General features: G+C 38.4%; 1 protein-coding gene across 2 annotated transcripts; it reads left to right on the plus strand.

The window, feature by feature from the left end:
• Window positions 1–382: 382 nt before the first annotated feature.
• Window positions 383–9,699, plus strand: incenp (inner centromere protein). Of its 2 annotated transcripts, XM_008412100.2 has the most exons (20): window positions 383–713; window positions 2,102–2,249; window positions 2,350–2,457; window positions 2,542–3,161; window positions 3,275–3,320; window positions 3,882–3,942; window positions 4,027–4,162; window positions 4,566–4,602; window positions 4,762–4,846; window positions 4,944–5,081; window positions 5,939–5,956; window positions 6,584–6,693; window positions 6,764–6,884; window positions 6,964–7,071; window positions 7,341–7,504; window positions 8,199–8,319; window positions 8,473–8,559; window positions 8,946–9,005; window positions 9,102–9,258; window positions 9,437–9,699. In XM_008412100.2, exons 2-20 carry the CDS (start codon window positions 2,110–2,112, stop codon window positions 9,610–9,612), a joined length of 2,493 nt encoding a protein of 830 aa, XP_008410322.1. In that variant the 5' UTR covers window positions 383–713; window positions 2,102–2,109; the 3' UTR covers window positions 9,613–9,699. The 2 variants fall into 2 exon arrangements, with proteins under 2 accessions (XP_008410322.1, XP_008410323.1); XM_008412101.2 differs by lacking the exon at window positions 5,939–5,956 and having other exon boundaries at window positions 384–713.
• The last annotated feature ends 695 nt before the right edge of the window (window positions 9,700–10,394 follow it).

The following is a 10,394-nucleotide window of genomic DNA, read 5'->3' on the forward strand; positions in this document are numbered from 1 at the left end:
CAAAATAATTTTTTTTAATGTGAACCGAAGAGAAAAAAAACATGCCTCTTCTGTTTTGTATATATTTATATTAATAACTCACAAGAGGCACAAGAATGAAGTGGATCAGCTGGTGGATTCAGCCTTATACTATGTCACTGAGTGACAGAGGCAGATAAGGCAAAGAGAAGAAAGAATTGAAAAAGTATTTTGGATTGTTCTAATGTATTAGCGAAAACAACTTTGTCACTGTGCCATAAACATGTGCAAAAATGTCGTAAGAGGCACACGAAAAATTCTAACCAGCGATTGGTTGATTTAAATCTGTCCGTAAGCCGTAAACCCGCCCTAAGGTTCCGCATTGTTTATATTGTATTCCTTCAGACCCCGCCGCTGCCACTCCCCGCATACTTCGCTGCTTGCTATTTGCAAGGTTAACTCCGCTCATCCTGGATGTCACGGTGTAAACATCGACCCACTCGACAAAGCTGTTTTGCTCTGTGATTGGTTGCCGTGCCGTGGTTTGAACAAGTTAAAAACGGTTTCAGCGGGTTATTGGGAGAATAGCTGTTGTCTTCCCTCACTTCTAGGGCCGAAATATTTACACGCAAAAATAGGGATTATTAGTTCGTTTTTATTTAGTGCAGATATGCGATTGATTTAGTTTTTTTTTAAACTATAAATAACAGACCAACGGTCTCCGGTGACGTTTTAAAGAAACACGGATACTAAAGGTAAATCTTTATGCTTGTCGATTTTTGTAAACGTTACGTGGCTAACATTTTAACGTTGGTGGTTTTTGGAGTAGGAAGAAATTCAAACGTTAAAGCTAGTGTTACTTACACATTAAAGTCTGTTTCTTTTCTCAGTTAAAATGCATGTGTTTGTAGTTTTAGCTATGATTTTCTTACAAATCTCCCCACCCCCAAGCTAGCATGCTGCACTTTGAGACCAGTAGTTGCTATTGTTAACTTTACTCACGTCATTTTTTTTTCTACGTGTTTCAAACGTATTGATGCCATCTACGCGTTAATCATAGGTGGAGGTGCAAAACATTCCAAGTGTTGTTATCGTCGAACATACTGTGTGTGAATTGACGCCACAGCAGGTCCAGGTTATTTTTGTGCGTAGTCGCTTCCGGAATTTTGCATAACATGTTTGGACGTTTTAAAATATAACGTTTAATAACTATAAACATAAATCTCTTATTTATAGACCATCGTGAAAATATATGAGCTGAACATCAGAGTTTAGTTCAAATGTTTATTTTTGGACGTAAGGTAAAATTCCACTTTTACAACATTTAAGTTTCATGATCACTGTTGTCACTCATTTAGAGAGGAGGTTTTGTCATTGTAACATAAAAACAAAAGTGCAAACAACATGATGTACATAGTATAGCATAAGTATAGCAATATTATTAGCTGTATGCTAGTTAAATACAGATCTAAGGCAGAACAGTAAGCAAAGAGACAAAATGGTGATGAAAAAACAGTTCAGCACTAATTGAAAGGTATTGTTTTACTTCAGGGTTTAAGGAGCTTGAACATTTTTATTTATTAACGGACAAAGGAATTTACGATATCTTTTTACTCTTCAGTTCGAAAATATTTTTTCTCTTTTGCATTTTTTAGAGAAATACAGTTAAATCCAAGCATACTCTCACTTCATTAGATTTAGTTATTTTAGATCAACAAAATGTATTCCTGATTGAAATGTGTCATGTCTCCCAAAAGATGAGTAGAAATAAAAACTACATTCAACCAAAAGAGTGCAGATTATGAAGCCTGTATACTATATATTGCCCTTCAATAATCATTGGATTTACATAGAGAAGATGGGCACATCCGACTACCTGATGCAATAGTTCACTCCTCCTTTATGCTAAGGAAATGGGGAAGAGATGGGCCAGTGGAGTTGAGCCGTTTTTCATCCAGTGTCATCAGTAGAAAGGGAAAAGGGCAGGAAGAAATGATAAAGCCGATTAAATTAAAATGAGGTCGATCATTTTCATTCATCATGTGATTAATTGATTTATTGCGACAGGCCTAGGCTTACATTCTGCGAAAGAGTATGCAATCCGGTCAGCAGTTTTAATAATAACTCGATCTTCTCCCTTTAGCTGCCGCCATGAACTCCGTGCTGCCGTCTGTGCGCTCCCTCACGGAGATGTTTGTGGGAAAGACGCAGGAATTCGTCAGTGAGATTGAAAATGTCCACATGGTTTGGCTCGAAGAGATACAACAGGAAGCAAATCGCATGTTCTCTAGGTAGGCTTGCCTTAGTGCAGTGAAGGTCTGCTAAATGGATTCTTGTCAGGTTTTTTTTTTTTTTTTTTTGATGCATCTTTCTCTCTCCATTTGTTTTCAGAGACTTTAATGCTGAACCAGAACTGATGCCGAAAACGCCGTCACAGAAAAAGAACAGTCGCCGGAGGCGGGTGTCTGCAGGGCACCAAGAGGAAGGTCAAGCAAGGAGGTTTGTTTGATCATTTCTTTTTAGGAAGGGTCTGAAATCATTTTGTACCTGTGTCTGTGGCAACCTTTTGTGTCTGTGGTGCAGGTTCTCAAAGGGAAAGCGTAGCAATCTTCGTGGGTCATCTGTTAAATCCTTGAACTTGATTCTTGAAGAAGAAGCGATCTCTGAGGTCTCAACCTCCAAGGCTAGTAACCCTCCAAAACCAAAACGTGCAACTCGTAAAAACAAACAGACGCAGCCTGAAGATGCAGACGAGAGCTTGTCATCCAGTGACGGCAGCAAGCAGGAAGAGGTGCAGAACAAGAAGCCAGAGCTGGTTAAGGAAGAGGCCGAAGTTCAGAAAGTAAATAATACAGAAATCAAATCTGACGACGCAAGCGGCGTTTCTCAGTCTCCTCCGAAGAGTCTTTTACCGGAGTTGGTCGTCAAGATCTCAGCAGAGGACCGCTTGTCTGCCGAACTTGCCAGTAAGCCAGAGGCGTCTCCGGGTCGTACGGCTACAAAGATGGCGATAGCTGCAGCTGATCGGCGGTCAAAGCGGAGCTCTGCACGCTGCACCCTCAAACTGCGCCACTCACTGGCTGGTCTTCGGCACAGTAAGACACAGGAATCCGTTCGCCGGGCTTCACGCCGCTCTATGCTCAAGAGGAAGTCTACTCGAATGGGCACCTCTACAAGCAGCAGCAGCAGCAGCAACACTGGTGGTGAGTCATTTATCTCCCAAATGCAGACATCTTCAACCGATTCTTCCTCACTTTGATTAAACTTCTTTCTCATCTTTTATTTATTTATTTTTTTATTTTTTTTTTGTGCTTAGGAGCAAACTCCTCTATGGACACTGCTGAGGAGGATAATGAGGAAGTGTGAGTAAAGCCACTTTCTTTGTATTTAATATCAATTTTTCATTTGGGTAAATTTACATTCTTTTGTGCATTTACAGTTGTAGGAATGGAAATGACTTTAAGGTTAAAAAGATGGGGATTCACAGTTCTGTTTTAAAATCTGAGCTGATGTTTCTCAGAAATTGCATAAATCACAAAAATGTGTGCAAATTGACTTTTGATTGATGAGGGGGTTTTTTTTCCCATCTGGTGGAAATGAATCTTCTCATTAAGGATTAAAATCTGCTTTATATTTTTATGTGCCTATTACATGTTGTGTTTATGAACTGCAAATGGTGGAAAATCCTAGTCCAAATTCATTCAACACATTTGGTTTGGAGCCTATAAGTTTATTCACATCATATTTGCCTCATGAATAATTAAAATGTTACATGTTCTTTCTATGCTTTGTAAAGATTCCTGAAGTACCACCAGTGGTACAATAGAACCATGGTTTACTTGTCTTTTTGTAATCTACCTTTGTCCACCAGATGCTGGAATTGAATTCCTGAATCTTATTTACAATTTTATTCATTTTCGCAGCAAAACGGAAGCAGAAACTGAAGACGCCGTTGATGACTTGCCGGAAAGTGAAGTGTCAGAGGTAGCTTTTCTTTGTTTACTGTGTTTAACTTATTCCTTTGAGTTGTCTTCTATGTAATTTCTTTCTCTCTTTCCATCAAACAAGCCTGGAAGGAGTCGCGGCGTCCCTGTGCCTGCTGTTGAGCGTGTGACTCGCTCTGTAGCTGCCAATTCTCCCAAACTGGCTCCCCCTCCGCTGTTTAGCTCTCTTGTTAAAATGAGCACTCCTGCCAAAAAGTCTGGTATGAGATCCTGTCATATTTTTGTTTTTAATCTGTTGATTATGATTTTCACTGCAAAAAACCCCCACAAATTCTTAAAATATTTTTGTCTCCTTTCTAGTGCAAGTATCTTGAAATTGAATAAGACAAAACTAACTTACAAAAAACTTTAATCTGCTTCTGTAACTAGTGCTTTTATGTCAGTCAGTAGTAAAGAATTGTTGACTTGAAACAATCTCCTATATCTTGTTGAAAAGTCACTTGTACATTATTTGTATCTTGGGTGTAATGAGATAGTTGCACTAGAAACTAGACCAAAAATACTTGAGGATTAGGATTTTGTGTTTTTGAGGCGTTGCTCAAACACACGCAGCTTTTTGGATGGTATTAAATTGATGTTTGCATTTTTTTTTTTTTCTTTCAGTGACTGCTGCTAGGAAACAAAGCCAGGCAACTCGAAGGTGTGTGTGTGTGTGTGTTCAGTTTTAGTGTGACGTGGTGTTTTAACACTTGGACTTGGGTATTGTCCCAATTGGCAGTAGTGTCATGTTAGCAATACCAAAGACATGTTAAGCATATATATGCAAATTGACTTAGCATTTTTGTTTTCCTCTCTTTAGCTCGAGGCTCAGCTCAAAACGAAAGGCCCCAGATACTGAGGAGAGCCCCTCGAAGCGCTGCTCTCCCCCAAAGAAAAGCCAAAGTGTACGACGCAACAATCTTATTGGTGTGGTTTTTAAACTATTAAGTGGGCTTATTACTGAAGTAATGCATGGAACATTGTCTTCTCTCCAATATATAGACCATCAAGCCGTACATGAGATCTTTTCTTCACACCGTGAATAAGAATCAGATGCTGATGATGACGCCTGGCTCCACTGGCCGAAACGCCGTGATAAAATCCTTTATCAAACAGACCACTCCTCTGAAAGATCCTAAAGTAAGTTTCCGTCTCACTGACGGTGCCAGATTAACACAGACTGATGCTACTGAACTGTTTCACCACTGTTGTGATTTCTGATTGTATAAAGAACCGGTAAAACTTTACTTGTCCTCAAAGGCTAATTCACTTATTACGTTACAGCAACTGGGCAATTCAAATAACTTTACATGACATAAACAGCAGACATTGTTATAAAGGAAAAGAATATGGATTTGCAAAACAGACTAAAATTAACGATCCAGTTATCAACCAATGGTAACTGTTAGCAAGTGGTTATTAGCCTAAATTTGAAAAAAAAATTTCAGTTTTCTGGAAAATCTTTTTTTTCCAGATTTGTGGTGCATATTAAGCTGAATGCTGATTCTCCATGTTTGGTTCTGATTGTGGGGATCCACAGCAGACCTGAGTGGTCTGTAAGGCTGATGCAATAACAGATCTTTGTCATATTTTAGTGCTAATCCTGTCAGTGGTTTCTAAACCAGCTAACGTATTTTAAAGTCTGTCCTCTGAGATGCAGGGAGCCGGTGTAAGTACTTCAGAACTGAGCTGATGTTCTGTCCTATTCGTTTTAGTGGGAATGCAAACAGCAGCGTTCTGATTGACATTTGGGCAGACCTGTGAAAAGACTTTTACTAATAAGTTTTGACTTGACCTCTGAGGTGATATCCCATCTTGTCCAGTCAGAAGAAATCAAACAAATTCTTCATTATGAGTTGAGTGCATCTCATCACTGAAGTTGGAGTCTGTGTGTTTCCTAAACAAGAGAAAATGACAACCTTGAGATGCTATTAACATTTGTGCCAGTTTGCTTTAGCTGCAAAATTTTGGCTTAAATGTTTTTGTTTCTTCCTCAGATAAACATGGGGATTGTGGTAAGTGTCATGCTAAAGCACTGTCTGTAGGATCGGGTGGTGTCTTAACAACCGTAGTGTGAAGGATCAAACTTGGAGAAACTAATTTATTCTTTGTGCTGAAAATGAGGCTAAAAGTAAACCCCAAACAGTGAAATGAAAACGCTGTTTAAGTGTGGAAGGAGCTGAAAATGGATACGTTTTTTTCCATTAGGTTGATTTATTAAAAAGGAATATTTCACCATTAGCTGTATTTTGTCACACAGATCAGTTCACTGTGGGTCTTTGGGGTGTGTGTGTTTTAAATCTGTTTATTATAGTTTTATTCTAATTTTTAAAACTGCTTTAGTGCCCGTTCTGTGCCAGCAGGTGGAGACAAAGTCAACAGGAACAATAAAATCCTGTTTACCATTCCTCTTAGTTGCTCTGAAGTTTTGGGTGTCCAAAATGTAACTCGTGTTTCTAACTCACTGGTTGTTTTTTTTTTTTTTTTCCTTCTCACAGCCATCTTAATGTTTATCAATAAAATCACTAACTCTTTAAAACTTGCATCTAATTGTAACTCTTTGCCTTTTATATTTCTGATAATCAGTTATATATATATATATATATATATATATATATTTTATTTTTTTTTCCTTCTTTCAGACCAAGGAGCGTTACAAGCTGGAGGCTCTTAGAAGGAAGCAGGAACAAGAGGAAGAAAGGATGAGGAAAATGGAGGAAGAAAAGAAGAAAAAGCAGGAAGAGCTGAAGAGGTGGGCGGAGTAGTTGCTTTTGGGCAAGATGTTTTTATTCAAATTTAACTCTGAAAATCTGTTTTCACAGGAAAAGGGAAGAGAGGATAAAAAGAGTGTTTGAGGCAAAAGTAAAGGAAGAGCTGAGGGAGGAAGAGAAGAAAAAGAAGATTGAACAAAAGATGGCTCAAATTGATGAGAAGAATGATAAAGTATGCAAAAGGTTTGGTGGCTCTTCATTTGCTCTTAGATTCGTTAATACTCACTTTATTTATTTCTTTGCCTGCACAGCGTCAGGCTGAGGAGAAAGCTAAAAAGAAACTGGCAGCAAAGCGTCAAGAAGAGCTGGAGCAAAAGAAAAAGCTAGAAGAAGAAGCTAGAAAGAAAAAGATTCAGCAGGTGAAAAGTTTTATCCCTGTAATTTGCTAATTTACTGACATAAATATAGCCTTTTTTGTTTTTCTTTAATCACCCAACTGAAATGTTTATAAACTTACTGTATACAAAATGTTTAAAAACCGTTTCGTTTTGGCAATTATGCACACAAGGTGCATGATAAAATGGACAATTTAATCCACATGACAAAAGGAATATTATTCACCTTCAACATTCTTATACATTTTTGGAGGATGCAAAAATAGTTAATGTCACCTGCACTTGAAACTCAGGAGGAGGAGGAGAAACGGCAGCAGGAGTTGGCCGCCAAAAGGAAAGCGGAGGAGGAGGAGCAGCAAGCTCGCAAAGCTCGGGAGCGCCAGAGGGAGCAAGAACTGGAACTGGAGCGGGAACGGCAGGCTGCTGCAGCTGCTGCAGCAGCAGCTGCAGCTGAAAGGTCTGTTGGAAATGAGTGACTGCAATTATTGGTATTGGTTCAGGAAAAATAAATACTAAACCATGTAATTGGTAAAATAAAAGATATGAAATTTAAATTTCACTCTGGGATAGGCCTATAGGTCACAATAACAAATTTTGCTTCATGATAAATTGCGATGAATGATATTGTTGTTTAGAGGCCATTTTAAAGTGATGCACTCATGTTGACATAATAATGCAGGTACTCAAAACCAGTAAACTTTAATTTTGTAAAGAACTCTTTAACAGTGGATCTGGAAAATGTTCTAAATGTCCTGTAAACAAAATTGCTCTTCAACAAATATCAATCATCAGAATAAAAATTGGAGCTCATTTTACTTATCATGCAGTCAATTGATTAATTGCTTACTGCAACGATTAATCACAGTAAGTAAGACGGTACCATCGCAGTCTTACTCTGGGATGGAGCCGTTTATTCCATACATCAAAGAATGCTGGGACTTTTTTTAAAAATACATGTATAAGTTGGCCCACGTAATACAGCAGTTGAGATGAAGTGACATTTTTAATATTCAAGTTCAGATTAACTTCACGATTTTTTTTTCTCTCCTTTTTTTTTTAATGGCAAATGGGTCAAGATACACATTGAATTTACCTGAGATATTGTATCAGACATCAGGTTGTAATTGCCTCTTTTTTTTCTGTGTTTGCAGAGAACGGTTAGAAAAAGAAAAGGCTCTTGCTTTACAGCGTGAGGTAGAGAGAGCAGCCAGAGAAAAAGAAAAGAGAGAGCTGGAGGAGCGAAGGAAAGCATTGGAAGACAAAAGGAAACTGGTAAGAAATGGTTTTTGTTATGCTTTCAGGCCAAATCAAAAAAAATTATTTTATTGTGAAGACTGGACTATTGGCATTCAAATTTCTACACTAGGGAAAATGCTTTCTTTTTTGTGCACTGGAAATATTTGACACTTCTAAAAATGATTTCAGGAGGAGCAGCAGAGGCTGGCTGCAAAAGAGAAAGCTCTAAAAGAGAGGGAAGAGGCGAAACAGAGAGAAGCTGCTGCTGAGGCACAAGTAAGCTGACGGGCAAGAATCTGGTGGAAAATCCTTCTAAATTATAGTTTTGTGATGCAAAATCATTAAATTGAGATGGTTTTTGTGCATTTATGCATTTCGTCATTGATCTTACAAACTCAATATTTTTTTCTGTCCTCTCACTTGTATTAAATAAGTTGGTGAATAAAACAGTTGACCTTGAGGAAAGCATCACTCAAATTTAGAGCTTGCATTCACTCATTCAGTGATTGCAAGCTAAGAACAAAACATAACGGTTTTTTGTTTTTCTTTTAACCCGTTTTATACTGTCAGTTTTCATGCAACTTGCATGTAATTTTTTTTCCTGACCTACTGTTGTCTTTATTTTTGTGGTTTGTTTGTTTTTTTTTTTTTCTTTCTCCCAGTGCTCTGTAATGAAAACGCCCATCGGAAAGGCTGGTCTGAATGTTACTGTGGACATGCCGGTATTTCTTTAAACATTTTTGACACGTTTTCTAAAAGCCTGACTTGTACTTTTTGTCATCAAGCCTCATTGTGTGCTTTCCGCTTTCCCCCTGCAGGAAATGTCACCTCAGTCGTACACCATCACTCCTAAAGGCGGAGATAAGAAGCTGATTATTTCAAAGAATCCACAGAATTACGGAATGGACCAGAACAGCGACGATTCAACAGACGATGAGTCTGCCCCGAGAAAACCCATTCCCGCCTGGGCCGGAGGTGTGTGCAACCCAGTTTGGGTATTTACATTGCAGGGTAGAAATTTAAAAGCAAGAACCCCATTTTTGTCTTTGGTACAACCAGTGTAGGGGTTTCTAAATATTATTGTGGTGCTTCTGTACATGGTTATATGCCATTTCAAAACTGACTTTTTTTTTTTTTCCTTCCACTTTTCCAGGTGCCAATCTGGAGCAACTAATTATGAAGCAGTACTTCAATCCTATTGATGTGGATTCCATCTTCCAGCCCATTGAGCCACCCAGACTGGAGGACATATTTTACAAAAGCAAGCCACGTTACTTTAAACGCACCAGCTCTGCAGTGTGGCACTCGCCTCCAGCTGGCAGGAAGTGAGACCTTTTTAACTGAGAGCAGTGTGGTGTTTGCTGCTGTATTAATTTTTTTTTGTTATCTGTTTCAAATAAAGTTTTTCCAGTGTAATTTGTTTGTCTTTTAGAGGTTTTCTAGTAGTGAGAAAATATGATTTGGTGCTAGTTTGAGTTAGTAATGTAAGGGGGGAAAAAAAACAAAACGCATGCAGTACTGAGAATGTTGGAAAGTTGTTTTGCCTGGTTGCGTTTTTAGGCCCAAGCAGTGAAATCACTGCAAAGGCCTATTGTAGTTGCGCTGCTGTGATTCTTCCGTCAAATTAATTGGCTTTTTAGAAACCGACCCACCAAAGTTGGTGGTGTGCGAGAAATTACTTTGATGGATGCTTTGGAACATTACCATGCATAAAAATCTTGGTCTTCTAGAAAGATGTAGACTTTGTCCTGCACCACTGCTTGAAGAAAGTGTCTTTTAAAAACTAGCAGTAAGTTTGGGAGTTCATTTTTTTCAACCTAAAAAATCACCAGAACCTCCAGCTTGCAAGCATCTGATCACATTTGAGTCTTCTCAAATCTTTGGCAGTTAACTTTTTTTTTTTGTCAGCATGTTTCTTGTAACCATGTTGACCATTTGCAGCAAAACTGGCCAATTTTGCCTGAGGAAAAGAATCTGCCCAATAATTATGAACACCTTGGTGTTGATCTACTGATCCCACCTTAAATATCTGGAGGTTATAGTGCTTGGTCTGTTTTTCTTATAACAAACTTCATGCTGAATTAATTTGTTTACTTGTTTAGTTTGTAAAA

This window comes from Poecilia reticulata, linkage group LG6 (genome assembly GCF_000633615.1).
Source record: "Poecilia reticulata strain Guanapo linkage group LG6, Guppy_female_1.0+MT, whole genome shotgun sequence".
Classification (NCBI taxonomy): Eukaryota; Metazoa; Chordata; class Actinopteri; order Cyprinodontiformes; family Poeciliidae; genus Poecilia; species Poecilia reticulata.